The 25,094-nt window shown below is 38.4% G+C and overlaps 1 protein-coding gene and 1 long non-coding RNA gene across 2 annotated transcripts; one reads left to right on the top strand and one right to left on the bottom strand.

Annotated features, from left to right (window-relative positions):
• The first annotated feature begins 15,798 nt into the window (after positions 1 to 15,798).
• LOC141642970 (uncharacterized) lies at positions 15,799 to 18,033 on the top strand. The gene has a single exon (XM_074451969.1). It carries the CDS (start codon positions 16,149 to 16,151, stop codon positions 17,304 to 17,306), a length of 1,158 nt encoding a protein of 385 aa, XP_074308070.1. The 5' UTR covers positions 15,799 to 16,148; the 3' UTR covers positions 17,307 to 18,033.
• A 239-nt stretch (positions 18,034 to 18,272) lies between these two features.
• Positions 18,273 to 20,279, bottom strand: LOC141642971 (uncharacterized). Its single transcript, XR_012543565.1, has 2 exons — positions 20,191 to 20,279; positions 18,273 to 19,689 (listed from the first exon to the last, which is right to left on the bottom strand). It is a non-coding gene; the product is annotated as an uncharacterized LOC141642971 (long non-coding RNA).
• Between the last annotated feature and the right edge of the window lie 4,815 nt (positions 20,280 to 25,094).

Raw genomic sequence — 25,094 nt, 5'->3', positions numbered from 1 at the left:
TCGGATACGTTTTATATTTTTTGCGGATACATTTTTTTTTTGCGGATACACATGTCATTATAGCTAGATACACATCTTATCAAACCTAGATACACAAGTCGTTAAACCCAGATACACATCTTATCAAACCCAGATACACATGTATCCGACACAAGTTAGTTCCTCCGGATACACACATTGATTTGTGTATCTAGAAACAGTAGGTGATGAGTCATAATTATATACATATTTATGCCTCCCCTTAATTACTTTTGATACAGTTTTCGTGCTAGTTTATATCATTTACATTCCTTTTATGTTAGAATGTCGATACTTCCGCTTTTTTATGTTTAATGCAAGAATGATGCATTTAAGGAGCAAAGGAATTAAATGGGTATCGCGGAGTGGGAATTAAGGGATACACGAAGCATGGCATGAGAATCCATAAGAATAAAGGAAGAGAAGTTAAAAAGAAAACACGAAGAAAAGAGCTTCTTATTACTAGTGCCTACTTTGAAGAGCCATATCTCGACTTCTACAGCTGATTTTTAAGTGATTCCAACTGGAAGTGAAAGCTTATCTTCTTAGCTTTTCAACGCCGTAAAAATCGCTTGTTTCTGACAAGTAACGAAGCGAAGCAGGAACTTGGTTCCTCGATCGAGTACACCTTGGGATTGATCGAGGAACCTCCATACTCGATCGAGTACACTATAGGCTCGATCGAGGAACCAGTTTTTGCAATGTCGAGAGTTGGGGTATCTGAGAATTGGTGCCTCGATCAAGTGCACATAGGCTCGATCGAGGAACCTTCCAGTTTCAATATTTTCCACAATTTTCCTTAAGTCGGTTATGTACTATTATAAATACCTAAACTCGTATCCTAGGTTACTTATGCTTTTATTTCCGTAGTTTAGTATAGCTACCTTAGAAAACTCTCTCAAATACTTAGTTTAGTTTAATTATTGTTCTTATTTCCGGATCTAGCTATTTACGGTATTGTTCTTAATCTTTCCTCGTTAATTATTAATTCAGTTCATGCTATTATTTCTTTGTTCTTATTTATTGTCTTTGATTATATCTTCATCAATTATTGTTGGTATTGGTATCATCATGAGTAGCTAAGTTTATCATCTAGGGTGAAAGGGGATCTAGTTGTTAGAAAAGGGGTTATTATGAATTGATTGTTAAATTGCTTTCTATTGTTATTCAATTATTGTTCTACTTCTAATTAGTTGATTACTTATCAGAATTGATTAATTACTATCGCATAAACTAGGATTATCACCGACAGGGTTAAGACTAGTATAGGCCATGATAATTGAATTAGACCGACTTAATAATAGTGATTGTATGTTAAGTTAGATCTAAAAAGACATATTAGAATCGACTGATTATATGACTATCAACAATATAAATTGCTCAATCAATGAATTAAATCCTACCCTTTGATGACTACCTAGTGAACCCGAATCCGTAGACTCTTTAATATTATTGTTTATCATCTTTATTTAATTTGCTATTAGTTGTTAGAAATCAAACCAATCAAAACCCCGTAACTTGTTACCTTTAAGACGGATTTAAATATAAACAAACTAGATAATCACCGCCTCCCAGTGGATTCGATCCTGACTTATCGCTAGCTATTTTGTTAGTACTAAGCTAGAACGACTGAAAATAACCTTATCAGTAGGTTGTGTATCCAAGGGCATTGCTTTGTGCACCCACCTCCAACCACCGCCGCCGCCACCAACGCACACCCCAACTCCGACCACCACCACCAACGCTGACGCCAACACCACCGGACCACCAGCTAAAATTACCCCCTCCCCACCACCACTAATTACTCCGGCGACCTTCTGACGTCATCACCGGCGTCACCCTAGATACACAAAGGGAATGCTCCGGATATACAAATATACAAGTGTATCTGACAATACCGGAGAGCACACCACCACCACCAGTCACCCCAACAACCATCACTACCTCTCACTAACACCATTTCCCAACCCATGAACTACCACTACATACAACCACCGCATCAGCAACGACCAACCACCACTCCCTACCGCTGCCAAGTCTATAAACAACCACCAGATCACAAACCCTCATTTTATGATTCTAAATATTCCGACTCGATCATGAATCTGATTATTTTTTTGAAATTCCACTTCAATTGAGTAGATCTCGATTTAGATCACCAATTTTAGAAAAAAGTAAGGAAAAACACAAGAAATAACAAACACCGACCACCATTAACAGCGTCGGCGACACCATCTGTCACCCTAAATGATGTCGGCGACCTCAAGCTGCTCATTCACGACGCTACAACACTCAGTTAACGCCGACTGAACACTCCAACAACCATCCTCCTCTTAATTTCATAAAACGAACCACACCGAAGACATTTGGTGTTTAATGGGGAAGTGGATTTCGTGAGAGGCCGCCGGTGGTGATGAAACCCCCAATACCGCCGTCGAATTAAGCCACCAACGGTCCATGTCGTTAGGACAAGAGAGGAAAAAGGGAAGTGATTCGTCGTCGAATTAAATCAATAGCTCAGTCGTCGGGCGTCATATGGATCAGTGACTGAGATAGGGTGGCGGTGGCGGTGACAGTGGCGGAGGATAAATATGAGGGATGTCAGATATGGTTTGTGTTTTGGGGAGAAATGAGATATGGTTTGTGTTTTGGCGGAGGATACAATGAGGAGCCAAGTTATCCAAGGTAACATTCTTTATTTGGCCCACAACATTACCAATTTATCCTTATACCCATTTGATATTTACACAAAATGTTATTACATACCCCACCTACCAACTCAAAATTAAAACCACAATTACATACTGATGAGCTCCCATTTCTACTACATATTGGCTCTATTTTGAGCTCATTTGGTAACATTTAGGGGTGGTTTGTGACGATTTTTACATTGTTTGACCAATTCCGAGTGCTTTGCCATTTAGCATGGTTCAAGTGGAGATCAAGAAGCCAATAGATAGAAGAGGAATGTCCAAGGAAGAGCCAAGAATAGGCTTGAAGAAACGCACCAAGGAGGCCTTCCAAAGGAGCAAAGGAATCACGAAAGAAAGGCGGACTCCAGGAGCAAACTCGCACGGTGCGAGTTTTCTGGGTTTGATGGTTTTGTTAGCGTTTTTGTTACGGGCCTTCCCTCTTATTAATCCCACTAATTGCTAGGTTACGGGGGACTATAAATACAATGTTTTCAGTTAGGTTAATCATCTTTTGTCACTTTTATTAATCAAGGTTGTAATTTGGGGATAATTTCATCTTTTGAATTGGGTATTAGATCTACTTATGGAGAACTAATCTCCTATCTTAATCCGACTCAAGGTTTAATCTTTTGGTTGTAAGACTCTTTAATCCTTCTTTTAATTTCATTATCATTGTTAATCCTTTTGTGTTTATTGTTTGAATTTTGGAATCCTTGTTTATATTGAGTAATTAAGTGTGATTTCCTTGTTGTTTAATTAATCAAGTTCCTTAATTTATTGTTGTTGGGATTGTTAAGTGTGATTTCCTTGCAATTCCATCTTTGCAACACCTTGTTATTATGCTAATGAATGTGATTTCTTCTTGGCTTAATTAGCAAGTAAAGGATTAACTTGTAATTAGGCATTAATTGTGATTTCATTGTGTCTAATTACCTCTATTGAATCTCTTGTGCTCATATCTTCTTGTTAATTTGACCAATGTATGTGATTTCTACTTGGTAGAATTGATAAGTTGGGTTATTTGATTAAGTGTGATTTCCTTGTCATTTGGCCATTATTTAGGAGATTTAGAAGATTAATCTTCACAATAGAGTGATAATATATAATTGAAGGATTGATTGAAGGGTTTCGTCAACTAAAGTGCCAAACTTTGGGTCGGGTTAAGTCTTTCTCAAATTGATAAATTTCCATCCTTGAACCATCTTGATTAATTGTTTACTTGCATAGCACTCTTGTTTGAAATTGCCTTGTTTTTGTTACAATTGAAAACTCAACCCAAAAACCCCCCCTTTTTTATATGTTTGTTGTTATTTGTGTCACAATTGTTCTAATTGTTCTTTAATTACACTATTGCAAAACCCACCTTCTCTTGGGTTCGATCCCTTGCTTGCTATTTTACTAGTTTATAATTAGTGCTAATTAGTGTGTTTAGTGGTATATAAATTGTTAATTTGGCCGTCTTTTAGTGCGACATTTTAGGCGTGTCAAATTTTGGCGCCGTTGCCGGGGAAGGTAACGGTTTTGCTAGTGTGTTATTTGTGTTTTAGAATAGTTATTTTAGTTACTCTTTGTTACTTGTTGTTAGTGTCTTGTTCATCACTTGTGTGAACTTTTTGATTGTGTGCTCTTGTGTAGAGTTGTTTATGGTCAATACTAGGAATTCAAGTGAACCACTTTTTCCATTCAATCCGGAGATTCAAAGATCACTTGCTTGGATAGGAGGAGGTATTAGAAGAGACAACCCGGTTATTGAAGAAATTGATTCCGGTTTTCAACAAGACCAAAGAGAAGATAACAACATCCCTTTTGAACAACCCATACCCATTCAAATCATCATGGATGAACAACCACATAATGATGGAGAGAACCCACCAAGGCCTAGAACTATTAAAGAACTTACCGCCCCGGATCTCACACAAGTGCCCTTGTGTATCTTCTTTCCGGCCTTGGCGGAAAATGCCACCTTTGAGTTGAAGTCCGGGCTAATTCACCAATTGCCCCAATTCCATGGGCTTAGCACGGAAGATCCCAACAAGCATCTCAACAAATTTCATGTTGTTTGCTCAAGCATGAAGCCTAATGGGGTTACCGATGAGCAACTTCAACTAAGGGCCTTCCCTTTCTCACTCAAGGACGCGGCAAATGATTGGCTTTACTATCTCCCTACCGGGAGCATCACCACTTGGAATCAAATGAAGAGGGCTTTCTTAGAAAAGTATTTTCCCGCTAGTCTCTCATCTCAATTGAAGAAAGAAATAAGTAATGTTGAACAATTGGATGGGGAGAACTTGTATGAGTATTGGGAGAGGTTTAAACAACTTCTTGCTAGTTGCCAATACCATGGGTATACCGACCACGACCTTCTCTAGAACTTTTATGGTGGCTTACTTGAGGATGATGCTAGGATGATTAAAGCCGCCACCCAAGGTGGAATTGAGTACATGTCGGTCCAAGAAGCAAATGAGTTGATTGAAAGGTTGGTGGGAAGCTCTAGGAATTTTGGGAGGAGAATTAAGAAGTCAAGTGGAACATTCTCTTCAAGGCAAAGTTCCAACCATATGGAGGAGAAAGTTGACTTTCTCACTAATTTGGTGAAGGAACTCACAAAAGGTGGTGGGAGTACTTCTCATGTGAAATTTTGTGGTCTTTGTAATGACCCAACTCATCCCACTGATGGGTGTCCATCTTTGCAAACGGAGGAAGCAATTGAAGCGGTGAAGGCTATTGGTTTTAGGAAGTTTGACCCCTATTCTAACACTTACAATGAAGATTGGAAATCTCATCCAAATATGGGGTGGGGTGGAAGCCAAAATCAAAACCAAAATCAAAATCAAAAAGGGGCTTCAAACTCTTCATTTCAAAAGCCAAATCAAAGCCAAAACCAATCTCAAAATTCCTTGGAAGAAATGATGAAAACACTTGCTATGAGTCAAATGACAATGCAAAAAGAGAGCCAAGCCTTGCTACAAAATACCAAAGAATTTCAAAATGCCGTGCTTCAACAAAACTGACTCACCGACTCTAGGTTTGTTAACCTTGAGACCCAAGTTGGTCAAATCCTCACTACACTTCATTCCCAACCCAACCAAGGAGGGAGTCTCCCTTCTCACACCATTCCTCCACCGAACAAGGAACAAGCAAAAGCGGTCTCTTTGAGGAATGGTAGAGAGTTGGAAGAGGCACCCAAAGCTCCTAAGAAGACAAGACCACTTCCTATTGTTCATGAAGTGGAGGATGTGGTTGAAGATGAAATTGAAGTGGTAGTGGAACAAGGGGAAGCATCTTCACCTCAACAAGTAAGGGTCCATGAGCCTCTTCCGGAATATGAGCCACAAGCTCCATTTCCAAGTGCTTTGAATGATACAAGGATAGTTGACAAGAAGACTTCAAGCCTTTATGATATCTTTCGTAAAGTGGAGGTAAACATTCCTCTCCTTGATCTTCTTAGTAGTGTACCCAAGCATGCAAAGTTTTTGAAAGAGTTATGCACTACTAAGAGATCCAATAAAGCAAAGAGCATGAAGAAAGTGCGGGCTAGTGAACATGTCTCGGCCATTTTTCAAAAAAGGTTGCCACAAAAATGTAGTGACCCGGGCATGTTCACCATCCCTTGTAAAATTGGTGATTTGCAATGCCAACATGCTATGCTAGATTTAGGAGCTTCTATCAATGTCTTGCCCCATTACCTCTATGAATCACTCAAGTTAGGGCCTTTGAAACCGACTCGCACGGTCATTTCATTGGCCGATAGGTCCAACATTTATCCTAAAGGGGTTGTGGAAGACGTCTTGGTGAAGGTGGGGGAAATGTTTTTCCCCGCCGACTTCTATGTAATTGAGATGGAGCCCGAGAAAGGCTCCACTCCCATTTTGTTGGGAAGGCCTTTCATGAGGACTTCCAACACCAAGATTGATGTATCTAGTGGTCGCCTCACAATGGAATTTGAGGGGGAAAAGATTGAGTATAGCATACATGAGGCCATGAAATACCCATCCGAGACTTCATCCTTGTGTTTTCTTGAAATTTTTGAGCCAATTGTGCAAACCGTGTATGAATTGTGCAAAGTTGATCCATTAAATGTTGTTTTGACTAATGGATTGGTTGGAGAGGATACGGGGTATGCTTTGTCTTGTGATTTGCAGGAAACAATCAAGGACTTAGAGGAAAATCCCCCAATGGAAGAATGGGAAGAAAACGAAGAAATCCGGAAAACAGCGCAGAACTCGCACCGTGCGAGTTCTGGGGAGGGGAAACTCGCACCGTGCGAGTTTTGTCCTGTCCAAGAACTTTTCTTCCTTTCTTCCAATTTGTTAGAAGAGCTACCAAAGGAGAAACCTGTTCCCTCTATTGCCAAGCCTCCTACTGTTGAATTGAAGCCCTTACCAAGCCACTTGAAGTATGCATTTCTAGGAAGTGAAGAAACTTTACCGGTGATTATTTCAAGCAAGCTTACTAAGGGGCAAGAAGAGGCTCTCATCCGGGTTCTTAAGCAACACAAAGAAGCAATTGGGTGGACAATGGCTGACATCAAAGGCATTAGTCCCACCTTATGCATGCACCGAATTCTCCTTGAAGATGAAGCAAAGCCCGTCCGGCAACCACAAAGACGTTTGAATCCTCCAATGATGGATGTGGTGAAGAAAGAGGTACTCAAACTTCTTCATGTAGGTATGATCTATCCTATATCCGATAGTCAATGGGTTAGTCCAACCCAAGTTGTCCCAAAGAAATCCGGGCTAACGGTAGTCGAGAATGATGAAGGTGTTTTGACCCCCACTCGAGTTCAAAATGGGTGGAGGGTATGTATCGACTACCGTAGGCTCAATGCCGTGACCCGAAAAGATCATTTCCCGCTTCCCTTCATGGATCAAATGTTGGAGAGGTTAGCGGGAAAGGCCTTTTATTGCTTTTTGGATGGCTACTCGGGGTATTTTCAAATCCCAATCGCACCCGAGGACCAAACAAAAACAACCTTCACATGCCCCTTTGGAACGTTTGCCTATAGAAAGATGCCCTTTGGCCTTTGCAATGCCCCGGGGACGTTCCAAAGGTGTATGATGAGTATCTTTTCGGACCATGTTGAGGACTTTATTGAGGTATTCATGGATGATTTCACCGTCCATGGTCAATCTTTTGAGGATTGTTTGAGTCATCTTACTTGGGTCTTAAAGAGGTGTATTGATACCAACCTCGTTCTCAACCATGAGAAATGTCATTTCATGGCTGATGAAGGAATAGTCTTGGGACATGTTGTTTCCTCTAGGGGAATTGAGGTTGATAAGGCAAAGGTCGATACCATTCGCACCTTGCCTTATCCTACTAATGTGCGTGAAGTGAGGTCTTTCCTAGGTCATGCCGGGTTCTACCGGCGTTTCATTAAGGATTTCTCCAAGATCGCCGCTCTTCTATGCAAGCTACTTCAAAAGGATTGTGAATTTGTCATGAGTGAATAATGCAAGGGAGCTTTTAATATGCTCAAGGAGAAGCTTATTTCGGCACCTATAATTCAACCTCCCAATTGGAATGAACCGTTTGAGATAATGTCGGATGCAAGCAATTATGCCCTTGGCGCGGTACTTGGCCAAAGGGTGGGGAAAGCACCTCATGTTATTCAATATGCATCGACAATGATGAATGAAGCTCAAAGGAACTATACAACTACCGAGAAAGAATTTCTTGCGGTGGTGTTTGCCTTAGAGAAATTCCGATCTTATATTCTTGGAGCCAAGGTCATCATCTTCACGGATCATGCCGCTTTGAGGCATCTTGTCTCAAAGAAAGAATCCAAGCCCCGTTTGATGAGATGGGTACTACTCTTGAGTGAGTTTGACGTTGAACTCAAGGACAAGAAAGGCTCCACCAACACGGTGGCGGATCATCTTAGTAGAATCATCCAAGAAGACTCCTTGGTACCACAAAGCTCAATAAAGGAGACCTTCCCGGATGAAGCCCTTCTTGCCTTGATGTCTACCGAACCTTGGTATGCACATATCGTGAATTACTTGGTCTTGGGCAAATTTCCACCGGGTTTGACTCGACATCAAAGAGACAAAATCAAGAGTGATTCCAAGTACTATGTGTGGGATGATCCTTATTTGTGGAAATTTTGTGCCGATCAAGTGATAAGGAGGTGTGTGTCGGACACCGAAATCATGTCAATTCTCCGGTTTAGTCACGAATATGCTTGTGGCGGGCATTTTGGAGCCAAGAAAACGGCTAGAAAGGTGTTGGAAAGCGGTTTCTTTTGGCCCACATTATTCCGAGATGCTCATGCCATGGTGAAGACATGCGATAGATGCCAAAGAGTTGGTAATATTTCAAAAAGAGGAGAAATGCCCCAAACACCCATGATCTATTGTGAAATATTTGATGTGTGGGGTATTGACTTCATGGGACCCTTTCCCGCCTCTTGTGGGAATGTTTATATACTTTTGGCGGTGGATTATGTCTCCAAGTGGGTGGAGGCTAAGGCCACCAAGACCGATGATGCAAAGGTAGTTGGAGAATTCATCAAAACCAACATCTTTTCTCGATTTGGTTTTCCAAAAGCTTTGATAAGCGACCGGGGTACTCACTTTTGCAACAAAGCCATTGGAGCTCTTCTCAAAAAGTATGGGGTACTTCATAAGGTCTCAACCGCCTATCACCCTCAAACCAACGGTCAAGCCGAGGTTTCTAATAGGGAGATTAAGGCTATCCTTGAGAAGACGGTGAATCCCGACCGCAAGGATTGGAGCTTGAGGTTAGATGATGCCTTGTGGGCCTATCGCACGGCTTACAAAACGCCAATCGGGATGTCACCTTACCGCTTACTTTTTGGGAAATCATGTCATCTACCCGTGGAGGTTTAGCATCGAGCCTATTGGGCGGTTAAATCCTTCAATTTGCAATTGGATGAAGCGGGATTTCATAGGAAACTTCAACTACAAGAGTTGGAAGAAATCCGGAATGATGCTTATGAGAATGCTTCCATTTACAAGGCAAGAACAAGAGCATGGCATGATAATATGATTTCAAGAAGAGTGTTCCAAGTGGGAGAGAAAGTCTTACTTTTCCAAAATCGACTTAGACTTTTCTCCGGGAAATTGAGGTCTCGATGGATGGGACCGTATGAAGTGGTGAAAGTTTTTCAACATGGAGCAATAGAAATCAAGTGTTTGAAGACCGGGAAAGTTTTGAAAGTGAATGGGCAAAGGCTAAAGCATTATCATGAAGGAATTGAAGTGGGTGAAGTGGAAACACTCCATCTTGTTGATCCAATCTACTCAAATTGATGAAAGTGCAACTTTGTCGAGCCATCGACGTTAAATAAACGGCAAAAGTTTGTAAATATTTCTTTCCCTTGCTTATTTAAATTCCGCATTGCATTGTTTATATTGCATTTTGCATGTTTAAATTAATTGCATCCTTTAATTCTTGCTTAATAAATTAAATCATTCGCATTTTCACTAATGTTTTTGGCATATTAGAATGGTTTAATGTGTGTTTTAGTGATAGGATATCAACTCAATGGTATAGGTGAAGAAAAGAAGGAAGAATGATGGGTAAAAGGATTGGTTAAAGTGGAGAATTAATCAACAAAAAAGCAACTTCCAGCAGCAAACTCGCACGGTGCGACTTTCCTGGATGCTTTTCTCGCACCGTGCGAGTTTTGGGTGATTCGTGCATATCAGCTCCAATTTCGCACGACACACTCATTGTTCTTCCCCAATTCTCCTAACTCTACCTCTCTCCTTCACTATAACCCTAAACACCCAAAATCACCAACCTAAATCCTTCTCAAATCACCCAAATCAATCAATTTACCTTCAAGTTTCATCAACTTTCATCTCCCAACATCGATTTGGGTAAGGTAAATTGCAAAAATCCGAGGAATCATCATCATTTTCGAGCTAGGGTTTGGACGAATTGAAGAAGTTGAAGATTTGGGGGTGCAAATCAGTTTTAAGGGACGACTTTGAGCAATTTGGGTTAGCATTCTTCACCAAACAACTCAAGCAAGGATCAAAGGGAGGTATAACACCTTATTCTTCTCCTTGTCAATTCTATTTCACTAAAATTCGAATTTGTGTTCTTCAAAATTCGAAAATTGGTTGTCTATTTGTGTTGTTATTGTCCTTAAAACAACCCTTTAACTAGTGAGGTGTTTCTTTCCTAGCAAATAGCTAATTAGCACAACATTTCTTGTAGTGCATATTAGGTGTTTGATCATTTGCCTCACCCAAAACTTTGTTCAAAAATTGTGTTTTTCTGAGATTCTACTTGTTCTACTATGGGAAAAGGAAAAGAAACTGCGGCTTCCTCCTCGAAAGGATCCAAGGGAGCCGCGAATTATGATGAAAGTGAGTATTCGGGAAAGGAGGGCCTCCGAGACAAGGCCCTCTCAAATTGGAGGAAGTTTGCCTCGGTGTCTATCGTGGCACAAACAAAATTCCTTGATGAAAACCTTCTTATCGAGTTGGGAATGCTTCCCATAACTCGTATGCTTTTAGAAAAGGTCGGACTTGAGGCCTATATTCATGTTGCCGCACCCACCCGAAGGGGTGTCACCTATGAGTTTTTGTCATCGTTGGAAAAAGTAAAATTGGGGAGGGACAAGGTCCCGGGAATCAAATTCCGGGCATGCCGCCTCACCCATACATTGACATATGATGAGGTTCGTGAGGCCTTACATATCACCAAGGCCCCCGTGAAGGAAAAACTTGATAAAGCATTGATGAGTACATTTTGGAACGATATTACGGGTGACTTACGCCACGGGAACTCAAAGAATACCACCATCCCCAACCCGGTCTTACGCCTCCTTAGCCGTCACATAAACACAAATTTCTTGGTCATGACCGAACCCACCAAAATGCAATACCATCAAATACAAATTCTTTGGTCAATGACCCCGGAAGGGAGGGGAGTGCCGGATTGGGTGGACTTGTTTATAAGTGGGTGCCTTGAACTTCAAAAGAACCCCAAGGGAACCATTTATATCGGGGGCATGATCGATTTGATCGTGAAAAAGATGGGTGTGTCATTCCCACCCAATGCTTACCCTCTTGATGGTAGTGGTCTCATAGACTACCATTACTTGAAGCACTCAAAAGTGATTGAGGTGGTTGACAAAGTAGCCCCCTTAGTCATTTGGTGCATGGGTGGGCAATATTCCAAGCATTATATGTATTTACCCCGTTCCTCCAACTTACCACCCTTGGGTTGCGGGAGTGCGAAAGATTTCTACATGCCCCCCGATGATGATTTTGTGTACCTTTGGGTTGATAGAGCCCAAGTAGTTGAGCCGGAAGAGGATGAGGGAGGAGAGCAACCGCAAGTGGGGGAGGCTTTGACTTTTAGTGACATGCCTCATGATGCACCATTTGATGAACCCATGCATAATGCCCCCTTTGATGAGCCACATTTCACTCCTCCCCATATGCCACAACAACAACCACAATATCCTTTTCCGGGCAATCAATTCGACTACCCGGCTTTCCAATCATGGCAAACCAACATTACCAACCGTGTCTCAAGCATTGAATCTACCCTCTCCCAAATACAACTCACGGAGAATGCTCGGTGAGGAATCACCGAAAACCGCTACCACCATTATCAAGAAGACTTGGAAGAGATGCGTTATACTTCAAACGCAACTTTTGATATGGTGGCCGCAATGAATGCTCAATTCATGCAACAATTCCCCACCCAATATGAAGGGTACAATGCGGCTAAGGTTGAGGAGACAAACGCCGAAAGGGCGAGGATGAGAAGAAGAAGAGAAGCAAGGAGAAGAGGAGGACCTCCCGACTATGGAGGTGCCTCGAGCTCACACTCTTGAGTGAGTTTAGGTGTAGTGTTTACCTCACACTTTGGGGACAAAGTGAAGATTTAAGTGTGGGGTGGACATGAGTTGGTATCATGTATATATTGTGATATATTTCAATTCCATGCATTGTATTTCAAATTTTTTTTTTTAAAAAAAAAAAAAAAAAAAACAGAAAAACGAAAAAGAAAAAGAAAGAAAAAGAAAAACAAACCCGACTAGGATGAAAACCCGAAAGGGCATCCTAGGCAAAAATGGGAAAGTGGCCGAGGCCGGAGTGAAAACCCGAAAGGGCGCTCCGGGCAAAATGAAGAAAAGAGTGCGAGCCACGAGAGTAGAAGTGAGGAAAATGCTAAACCGAAAACCCGCAAGGGCGGGCGGTTTAGGCAAAATGAGAGATTTAGGCAAAATGAAAAATGATTGAAACTCTCAAGTCTTATCACATATTTTTACTACTTCCTACATGGCGTTGGTGACATAAGTGGAGGTGTCAAAGAAGGTTGGAAGGGTAGGTTAGAAGTGTGCCAAGGCTAGGAGGGGGATGTGGAAGCTTACTTTGTTACTAGTGCTTGGCATACTTGAAGCATGGGATTGTGGTGACTTGTATTATCTTTGTTGGAAAGTTGTGTTTTGATTGATGAGTTGTGGTGAATTGTTGAGGATGGAGGTGTTTTGAGGTTTCCAAATTGGTTGAAAGGAGAGGCTTTAGTGACCATGGTGGCCTTGTTTTACCAAGTGGAGTAATAAGGGGGAAGTGTTGAGTTTTGGGAAGGATGCATGAAGGAATTGGTGGACTTAGGACCATCTTAGTTGAGGGATGACATAAGGAAGGGGCGTGAGAGAAGAGAGGTTCATATTGGTGGTTTTTGGGTCACTTAGTCATTTATTGGAGCTATGAAGGAAAGTGACCATGAGCTTAGTTGAGGGATGATATAAGAAGGAAGAAGTGAGGTGAAGAGAGGGGATTAGGAGTGCCCATACTTCTTGGCCTAGGTGGTGAGTAGTTTTATTCTAGTTTGCTCGGGACGAGCAAAGGGCTAAGTGTGGGGTGTTTGATGAGCTCCCATTTCTACTACATATTGGCCCTATTTTGAGCTCATTTGGTAACATTTAGGGGTGGTTTGTGACGATTTTTACATTGTTTGACCAATTCCGAGTGCTTTGCCATTTAGCATGGTTCAAGTAGAGATCAAGAAGCCAATAGATAGAAGAGGAATGTCCAAGGAAAAGCCAAGAATAGGCTTGAAGAAACGCACCAAGGAGGCCTTCCAAAGGAGCAAAGGAATCACGAAAGAAAGGCGGACTCCAGGAGCAAACTCGCACCGTGCGAGTTTTTCAGCCTGAGAACTCGCACGCACGGTGCGAGTTTTCTGGGTTTGATGGTTTTGTTAGCGTTTTTGTTACGGGCCTTCCCTCTTATTAAGCCCACTAATTGCTAGGTTACGAGGGACTATAAATACAATGTTTTCAGTTAGGTTAATCATCTTTTGTCACTTTTATTAATCAAGGTTGTAATTTGGGGATAATTTCATCTTTTGAATTGGGTATTAGATCTACTTATGGAGAACTAATCTCCTATCTTAATCCGACTCAAGGTTTAATCTTTTGGTTGTAAGACTCTTTAATCCTTCTTTTAATTTCATTATCATTGTTAATCCTTTTGTGTTTATTGTTTGAATTTTGGAATCCTTGTTTATATTGAGTAATTAAATGTGATTTCCTTGTTGCTTAATTAATCAAGTTCCTTAATTTATTGTTGTTGGGATTGTTAAGTGTGATTTCCTTGCAATTCCATCTTTGCAACACCTTGTTATTATGCTAATGAATGTGATTTCTTCTTGGCTTAATTAGCAAGTAAAGGATTAACTTGTAATTAGGCATTAATTGTGATTTCATTGTGTCTAATTACCTCTATTGAATCTCTTGTACTCATATCTTCTTGTTAATTTGACCAATGTATGTGATTTCTACTTGGTAGAATTGATAAGTTGGGTTATTTGATTAAGTGTGATTTCCTTGTCATTTGGCCATTATTTAGGAGATTTAGAAGATTAATCTTCACAATAGAGTGATAATATATAATTGAAGGATTGATTGAAGGGTTTCGTCAACTAAAGTGCCAAACTTTGGGTCGGGTTAAGTCTTTCTCAAATTGATAAATTTCCATCCTTGAACCATCTTGATTAATTGTTTACTTGCATAGCACTCTTGTTTGAAATTGCCTTGTTTTTGTTACAATTGAAAACTCAACCCAAAAACCCCCCCTTTTTTATATGTTTGTTGTTATTTGTGTCACAATTGTTCTAATTGTTCTTTAATTACACTATTGCAAAACCCACCTTCTCTTGGGTTCGATCCCTTGCTTGTAGACCTGTCAAAATTCGACCCGACCCGAAAACCCGACCCGACCCGACCCGACCCGTTTTTGTAGGGTTACAAACCCGTTTTTTTCGACCCGCGACCCGTTTGACCCGAACCCGAAATGACCCGTTATTTTAGGGTCGAGACCCGACCCGAACTGGTCGACCCGTTGGGTCAAAGGTAAATCAAGAATTTTATTAAAATATTAATATTTATATATTATATTTGAAAAAATAGTTAAAAATGTATTTTTTTATTACTTAAAATTACAAAAACAACTAAAAAGTTAATTTTATATAACTTTTATAATATTTAATAATAAAATAATTATTAAAAAAACTTTATTTTAATATTTATGTCAATATAATTAATGTAAACGTTGAATATGATTAAAATATTAATTTTAAATATGATTTACATTTTAAAAAAATATTTTTTTAATTAAAAAAATCATTTAAAAAAGACGTTAGAAATTATTTCTTGACCAGTATTCTGACCCTAACCCGACCCGCGACCCGTATGACCCGACCCGTATCTGACCCGACCCGTATCTGACCCGACCCGTATTCGACCCGACCCGTATTCTGACCCGACCCGTATGACCCGACCCGGGACCCGACCCGCCCGACCCGTTTGACAGGTCTACTTGCTTGCTATTTTACTAGTTTATAATTAGTGCTAATTAGTGTGTTTAGTGGTATATAAATTGTTAATTTGGCCGTCTTTTAGTGCGATATTTTAGGCGTGTCACATACCCCCACCTATTTTTCCCTCTTTACCATTACTTTTTTCTTTTTTTCTTAAATACTCCATTTTTTTATACGTTACTTTTGATGTGGTACGGAGGGAGTATTAGTAACATAATTTCTTAAAATGTCTATATATATCCGTGCAACTTTACACGGGTTTAATGGACTTACTATTCCAAATCAAACTGTACCGAACCACTTCCCAAACTTCATCTCATACTCTCTATCTCTTCCCTCCATCTTCTTTCTTGTGTTTTCATCTTTCTAATTTCACCTACCATTTATTGCCAAATCTACTCTATTCAGCCAACTAAACTTCAACCCTTTGTTTCTCTGATTTCGAGCACAATAATCATACCAATAATTGGTAAGTTATTCAATTCCTTTCAATTATTAAGCTTGTTTAGCAACTTGGATTGTTTATTTTACTCTTTTCCTAAAATCAAAATTTAGCAAATTCATGAAATTCTTACTTAATTGAGTTTATGGTTAAACACCAGAAATCCAAAATCATACCAAATGATAATACCACTCCAAATTCCACCATCAACTTTCCAAATTCCACGACTTTCAACAACAATTCCTGTTTCTATTTTTCAAATTAAACCCAAAAAATATTTCATCTCGTTCAATCCAAAACCCACAAAAAATGTCACCTCAATTCAATGCCAAACACCCTACCATAACAACCCAAATTCGTATGACATTGATATGGTCCAAAATAAGCATGGCATTTACATCCCTAAACAAAATAAGGTAGTTGTGTTATGGGACTTAGACAATAAACCTCCTAGGGGTCCACCTTATGAAGCCGCCGTCTCGCTGCGGACGGCGGCCTCTAGGTTGGGAGAGGTGGTAGAGATTTCGGCTTATGCCAACCGCCACGCTTTCTCGCATTTGCCGACCTGGGTGATGGACGAAAGGCGAGAAAGGCGGCGGTTGGACTTTTTAGAGAGGAAAGGAGTTAGTGTTCCGTCTCAAGCTTATACTTGTAAAGTGTGTGGTAGGAAGTGTAAGACTAATTTAGATTTGAAGAAACATTTTAAGCAATTACATGAGAGGGAAAGGCAGAAGAAGTTGAGTAGGATGAGGCAATTGAAGGGTAAGAAAAGACAAAAGTTTAAAGAGAGGTATTTAGAGAAAGGGGGTAAGTTTGAGGAAGCGGCGAGGGAATTGATTAAGCCGAAAGTTGGGTATGGTTTGGATAGAGAGTTGAGGCGAGCTGGAGTGTTTGTTAAAACGGTTGAGGATAAGCCACAGGCGGCGGATTGGGCATTGAAGAGGCAAATGATGCATAGTATGAGTAGGGGGATTGATTGGTTGGTTTTGGTTTCAGATGATTCTGATTTTAGGGAGATGATTAGGAAGGCAAGGGAGGCGAATTTGGGGACTGTTGTGGTGGGTGATATGGATAGGGCTTTGGGGAGGTATGCGGATTTGTGGGTGTCGTGGAGTGAGGTGGAGAAAGGGGAGGTGAGTGATAAGGATTTGGTGGCTAAGAGGAGAGTTGAGGGAGACATTGATTGGGGGAATAATGATGATGAGTTGTTTTCCATGTCGAGTTTTGAGAAGGATGGTGTTGATGGTGGGAGGTTTTCGGCTTTTTCTGAAGGTGAGGAGGATGACGAGTGGGAAATCGATGATGAATTTGATGACGAGGAATTGGAGGAAGAATGATATGATGGTTTAATGTGTTTGCCACAGTTGCACAGTTCATTCATCGTACTGCAGTGGCGTTCTTGCAAAACGGTCCTTCAATAATGATTGATTGATTAGGAGCTCATTGTTATAGAGAAACCATTAGAACTGCCTTTTCCAGTTTTCCGTCAACCCGGCTGTATATTAAACATTCTTATGGGTATAATTTTGGACCTGATACTTGTTTAGTTTCAATCCATTAGAACATATGGATATTAGCTTTGGTGTCCTTTTGGCTTAATATAGTTTCCTCAAACAAGCAATTTGTTACGCCGTGGTCTCTCTTTGGACATCCATCTCCTTAAGTTGGGCAGAGGCAACCCACATTTGAGCACAAGTTTGTTTGTATTGATTGCATTGATCTTGTTGCAGTGTATATAAGAAATCACAGAAAAAGGTACTCAGTTTGTGAATGGTCGTAACCTAATGCTTGCTTTTATACGTTACGAGACCTTTGAATCTCTTTATCACCGGCTATTCTGCAAAGTCACTGTTTTGGTGATCGGATTAGATAGGAAGGAGCTAAAGAATGAAGAGATAACACCCTTTCCGAAAGTGCGGGTAACAGAAGTTAGGAAGCGAATTTACAGTTACTCGAAATCTTAGTTTGAGTCATTTTTTCATTGTCCTAACTCCCAAGGTCTTAGAATTTGAATTACATTGTAATTACCACTAATTCTTTCAAGCTCTGGAGATTTCTGTTTCAGTTTATTATTTCTCTCATCCAGTTCATTCATCAAAATTATCTTCGGTAGTTCAGTGTGCTCTAGAGTGGTGACTTTGGTGTTAGAGCACCCGACTCCTTGCACAAGCCATTGCCAACCAAATCACCGGATGACCAGAAACTACCCACCCTACAACGATATGGAATCAGCTGAGAATCGAATGCTAGTGGCAAAGCCAAATTTTTGGTTCCGACTAACACAAGATTGATAATTTGATATATTCAACTCGTTCACATTCGTAAACTTTGCTCCAGAACTCAAATTGATTGTCAAGCCTAAACATTAAAATTCACAATGATATAGAGATTTCACACACCGCAAATAATTAATTTATAAACATAAAAGTATATCTAGAAAATAAACATAATGCCATCACAAATTATAATTATTTTTGCACTATAAGGCGTTTCGCAATGGCATAATATTGTCAATGACCTCAGCTACTCTAAATGAATCACACGCTCCTAGAATTCCTCGGGTGTTTTTTACTTCGAACTCCAGGTGTTTTCCTGCTATTAGATCGTAGTAGTCAATAATTGAACTCTCGGAATTTGTGGAGCGCGCCAGGAACGTTTGTCCAAGATGATTAAAACGGTTGTACATTATCAAAAAGTAATCCCCATAAACAGAGTCTGGAGCCTCTTTAGTCCAATGCTGCTCGCTAGTATCTTCATCCTCATTCAGCCTCCACCAAATGCTGGACTGCTTAGCATGAGAGTCGACATCGACTAGAAAAACAAAACCTTGAACTATCATCACTTTTGATGAATATTCTCCAGGAAAGCGAATTAATTTGAAAGTTTCAAGCCCAATATCGAATGTAACCATCACATTGTGTTCCGTCCAGTACAAGAACCCGTCCATACAAAAGCCACCCTTGCTTCTGAAGTAATGGAATCCCGGAATATGAGATATGTCAAGCGGCCTCCATACCTTTCTTTGGTAACCAATGGTGAAAAGTTGACATTTCATGCTATAATTTTCCCCTTGTGAATAATAGTGAAGCACCTTATATTCTTTGTTGATGGGGTCAAACCCTAGGAGGCATGTCCTTGAAAATCGGTCAGAATAAAGCCTGGCACTATCTTCGACTTGATTGGAAGGAAGTGAAATGCTTTCAGTCTTTCACTAGTGGTAAGATCGAAGATGTATTTACAGACAGGGGAAAAATCATAAGATTGCTTTAGACTATCGTCAACTTGGGTTGAAGGAAGTGAAATGCTTTCGCGAGTGCTTAGATTGTAGAGGTATATGCATCGTTTCTCATAGCTATTGTGATAGAAGCAAATGAGGCCATTCACAATATTTGTGGTTCTATTATTGTCATATGGAATGTCGGGTTCTAGAACACTTACCCTCTCGAGTGGTTGTTTCTTCATATCAATAATACACATGAGGCACTGGTCGGTACTCAAAGTAGGTGTTACGAAAACACCACCACCACCACCACCACCTTGTCTAGTGTAAGAACGGGTATTATGCAACTCTGCAAAAACAGGATCTGTGATTATGGAAATCCAACGTTTTGAGACGCACTTAAAGCGCATAAGGGGTTTAGCAGGAATTCTTGATAGAATTTCAACCAGTACATCATAAGGCAGCAATTCACCATCCTTCTCATCCATGACTAGCTAAACCTGCAAGGTAAGGTAGAAGACATATAAGACAGCAACTCACCATCTTAAAATTTTTCACCCCAAAGCTCAAATCCTCCCATCACCTTTGATTAAAATACCCATCACAAACAATAAAAAAAAAAAAAAAAAAGTAGACAAATGATCGCGTCAAAAAGATTACAACTTCTAAAACACGTTAATATCGAAATCAAGTTTTACATGCGATGGGCACCTAAGCCTTAGGGAAAGGTACGCGAAAGAAGGATATACATTGAAGAGTTCAACCGCTCTTTTATTTGAATGTTGACGAATACGAGTACTAATCAACTCCAGAATGATTGATATTTGAGCAGATTAAGCTATAAGGCACTACCACAAACCCTCCAAATAAATCAAATTGAAAACTAATCCAAATTAACCAACATAATTAAATCCAGATTATTTAAATTTCTACAGTATTTAAATTTAAGAACAGTTAAACAACAAATATGAACGCAAGAGAAAATAAGAGAAAGACAGTACCTCGTAGAATCAAACAAAACCCTCCTAAATTGAACCTACGGTGAATTATGTGGTGGTGATTATGCCCCAAATAATATTATGCAACAAACATAATCTAATACTCCCTTCTATTCATAATAACTCTCCCAATTTTCTTTTTCATCTATTCATATAACACTTCCTTTTTTCTATTTAGTAAAGTTTTATTCTTATTTTAATCACATCACCTCACAACAATATCCACAATACACATACTTTATCTTATTTTAATTACCTTACCCCACAACAATAGTTATTTTAATCATCTTACCACACAATAATACATTCCCCGTCTTCAATTACTTTACACCACCACAATACTTTAAACGGATTTTCTATCCTATGCCCAGTGGGCATAGGTTAAGAAAGCAAAAATTGAAAGATTTAAATGTTTTCCTTGGCAAAAAAAGTAAAAGTAATTGTATATTACAATTTTCCATAAAGACATCATTAAATTCTTTTTTTTTTTGCTTTCTTAACCTATGCCCAGTGGGCATAGGTTAGAAAAACCCTACTTTAAAATAAAATAACCCCCCCTAATTTGTGTGCCCTTTTAAAAGAGGAGAGTTATTATGAATAGGAGAGAGTATATATTTTTATTGGACTGTTTAATTTTTTATTTTTTTATGTTTATGTGAATAAATTCATAAACTCCATATTTTTTATAAAAAAAACTCGTAAAGTTTATAAAACTCGAATTCTACACAAGCAGGAGCATTACAATTGGTTATATAGTTTCATGAACGGAGATATAGTTGTGACTTCGGAAACAAAGTTATAGGAACTACACAAAGTTTTGTACTCCCTCCGTCCCGGTTATTTGTTATCTATTTCTATTTTTGGGTGTATTAGTGAATTGTTATCTATTTCTATTATTGATAAGTTTTATATGTAAAAAGTAGTGTGCAAGTGGATGAAATAATAATATTATATTACTTTGTTAGATACCACTTGCATTTCCTTGATCTTTATGCCAAATATAATAAATAACAAATGATCGAGACAGAGGGAGTATCTCCTAAACATAAATCAAAAATAAGAAAAGATGATATAAGCAAGCCAATTTGAGTAATCTACAACTAGTTTAGCTCCGTGCAATTATATAAAATTTTACTTTTTTTTAGTATATTATACTTATGAAATATAAATTAGCTAATTTTTTTTTTTACGTTTCTTGTCGTTATATTTTGATTTGAAAAATCGAAGTCTAAATCGTATTAATCATGAAATGAGTATTTCGATGAAAGTTTTCCTATTACCGAGAGATTAATGGTGTTATTTTATAAGATGTTACTGATAATATATTTTTAGTCGCAACTTTCATCATAATCAATGAATTTTTTCGTATGATTCTTTAAACAAAACAAAAAAAAGAATTCCTTTTTATATTATAAAAATATTGGAGATAATTTTGTATAGAATGTAAAATACTAAATGACATAAATCTGAAAGATTATGTGTATTATAGTGCGCCGTACTTATAGAATATGCTAAAAATAACTAAAATTTATTTTAGGAAATATGTTTAGGCGGAAAAATTTGGAGCTTCGCCCATTCATTTAGTAAATAGAGGATGACAAATTAGTTATTTATTTTTTATCATTTTTAACCAAAAAGGTCTTACCTAGTTGAAATTGAGGTATCGTGATAATAGGTCACGAGTTTCGAATCCCCCTACCATATATGCTAATTGGAAGGCCCGTGCGCAGATCTGGAAGAATTTCGGGGCCCTGTGCGAACTACAAAACGGGGCCTAAATTTAATACTAAGAAAACAATTAAGAGAGACTTATATTAAGAAATAATTGTAAAGATGGAATTTTTCATATATATAGAGGCGGGATCTCGTGAGTTGGGTTCTTACGGTGAGTTGTGAGTTTGGAAAATCTCAGCCACTAGATTAAAAGAAACCAAGGGCTAAGATTGAATCTAATATTAATAAAAATACGAAAGCTGGCAGTTGAATGTCAAAACTCGGACACCTATGCTCCTCTTTACAAACCCAGAAAAACCTCCCCCAAATATCTCGAAATTCACCCAAAAACAATGTTGTCCTCTCAATTTAACCAATTTTCCGATTAATTTCAACAATTATGCCTCATATCTATTAAAAATGTTTATTTTCGATCAATTAACCTCTATGTATCATCTCAATTTTACCAATTCGGTGCCTGAAAATCCCTCTATGTATCCTCCGTCAATCCGTCGTCAGACTCTCCGGCAAACTCGCCGTCTGTCGAGCTCTAACTGTCTTCGCTCCGTACCAAGAACGGTCCTCGAATTCGCGAATGCATGTTTCATGATAAAATCCTAGCGCAGTATCGACGATACTGATGAAAACGACGCCGTCATTGCCGGTAAACTCGTCGGAAAAACGGAGCGAGTCGACCGAGTTCAACAGTGGTAAGGAGGTGAGAAAGGATGTGTCATCTTTGCCCTCTCGCTGTTTGGGTGAGTTCAACAGTTAGTTGTTTGGAGCTTAAGAATCCGTTTTGCTCAACTGTGTTTTCTCAATCCCGACCTGTTAATCAACTTTAGTCATTTAATTATCAACTAACGCTCTGATTGTCGTTGGTGTCTCATGCGTTTTATGTTTAATGCGTTTCTAAACTAGTTAATCTATGTTTTACTCTATGTTATAAAGACATCGGTTATGTTTTACACTATGTTAAAAAGGGATATTGACTTTAATTATCAGTAGTGTTTGATTTATTTGATATCGTGTTGTATGTGGCAATGATAAAATTGTGAATTGATCATCTAAAGTTACTTGCTGATGTTGAGGAAGAGATTGAATTACATTCTCTTTTTTTTCTGGAGGAATAAAAAGTGTTGCTTTTATTAATTATGAGCTGAAATAAAATCGGAGGCTACAATATCAGCAACTAGTTCTGGACACGAGTCAACCCGTACACAAGTCCAGTAATCAAGTGACATGAAATCTGCCATACAATGCGCTGCTTCATTCCATGTTCTCTTCACAAAATAACATACATAGTTTATGTCGGTGTAGATATTCGAGAAATAGATGAGCACCATCCTCGATGACGCGTGTTTAGAACTAGTTGTGACTTGTGAGTACTCATGATGCCGACATGATACTTGGACTAAATATTAATTCATACGAATGATAATCGAGTAATATAATAAAACTGCATTAATAATAGCTAATTAAAATGGGTGTTATTCTACTGTTATTATAGTGTTATTTTAAATAGTGTTGGATACTTAGATAGATACATTTGATAATAGAGTAATACCACACAGTGCATTAATAATAGAATAACAGCACAATTACATCACAATAAGAGCAAAATAACAGTAGAATAACAGCACAATAACACGGGCTAAAAAAAAGGAAAAAGGAAAAATCAAAGTCGTTAAAAAAATCAAAGTGGCACCGCAATAACATCACAATAACACCAGAATAACAGCACAATAACATGCGGTAAAAAAAAGAGTAAAAAAATCAAAGTAGTAAAAAAATCAAAGTCGAAAAAATCAAAGTAACAGCAGAATAACATCACAATAACAGCGGAATAACAGTAGAATAACAGCACAATAACACGTGGTAAAAAAAAGAAAAAAAATGAAAGTCGTTAAAAAAATCAAAGTAACAGCAGAATAACATCAGAATAACAGCACAATAACACGTGGTAAAAAAAATCAAAGTCGTAAAAAAAAATCAAAGTAACAGCAGAATAACATCACAATAACAGCACAATAACACGTGGTAAAAAAAATCAAAGTCGTAAAAAAAAATCAAAGTAACAGCAGAATAACATCACAATAACAGCGGAATAACAATAAGATCACAATAACATGTGGTAAAAAAAAGAGAAAAAAAAATCAAAGTCGTAGTAAAAAAACAAAGTAAAAAAAAGCACAATAACATCATAATAACACGAGGTAAAAAATAAGAGTAAAAAAAATTCAGGTAAAAAAAAATCTGGTACAAAAAGAAAAAGAAAAAAAAGGTAACATAATGAGAAAATTAGAGAAAAACATAAGAGAAAAAAATCAAAGTTGTAAAAAAAAAGCATAATAACACGAGGTAAAAAAAAAAGGAGATAAAAAAAATTAAAGTAAAAAGAAAAAGTAGCACTAGAAAAAAAAGAGAAAATAAACTAAATAACAATACTTATATATGACAACTAAGATTAATCTTGGCCACTCATGTCTAATTTAATCTAATGGCTGAGATTCCCCCAACTCACAACTCACCATAAGAACCAAAACTCACCAAATCCAATCTCTCTCTCCCCCTCTCTCTCTCTCTCTCTCTCTCTCTATATATATATATATATATAGAATTAGGATTATATGAGAACCCTCCTCGTATGAGAACCATGAGAACCATTGTCCACCGTCAGATCTATTAATCCAGCGGACCTGATGATGACGCGCGTCCAACTTACCTTTCTAATTGGAGGTTATTTTTGTCAATTTACTTATTCTTTTATAACATTCTTTCTCTTCTTCCTTACTCGTCTTCTTCATTCAACTCCTCTTACTTTCCCAATTTCATCTGGATACTTCTTTTAATCTAGCTACTCTTCCAATGAAATTAAGGTAAGATCGTTCAATTTCTTCTCCATTTCATAATTGTTTCACGATTATGTGTATTTGATTGCATTTTCCCCTTTGTTTTTCCTTCTAATTTAATTTTTCTATTGATTTGTATTGTTGATTTGCATGTTCATCTCTGATTTTTTCCTAATTACAGTTATATTCATTGTATTTTCGATTGTTTTGTTTTCTTCATTCCAATCGTTTAGGTTTATTTTTGTAGTGTTTTGTATTGTTCCTTTCAATCGTTTTACGATTCTGTGTATTTGATTGCATGTTCCTCTATTGGTATGTATCTTTTTAGCTGCTATGAAGTAT

The sequence above is a fragment of the Silene latifolia genome, chromosome 2, assembly GCF_048544455.1.
Source record: "Silene latifolia isolate original U9 population chromosome 2, ASM4854445v1, whole genome shotgun sequence".
In the NCBI taxonomy this organism is placed as follows: Eukaryota; Viridiplantae; Streptophyta; class Magnoliopsida; order Caryophyllales; family Caryophyllaceae; genus Silene; species Silene latifolia.
Note: the sequence above shows the minus strand (reverse complement) of the source record. Positions and strands in the feature narration are given on the sequence as shown.

What these genes read in the sequence shown, in the direction of transcription:
- LOC141642970 (XM_074451969.1), top strand. Translation starts at nt 16,149, where the DNA reads ATGATAATACCACTCCAAATTCCACCATCAACTTTCCAAATTCCACGA.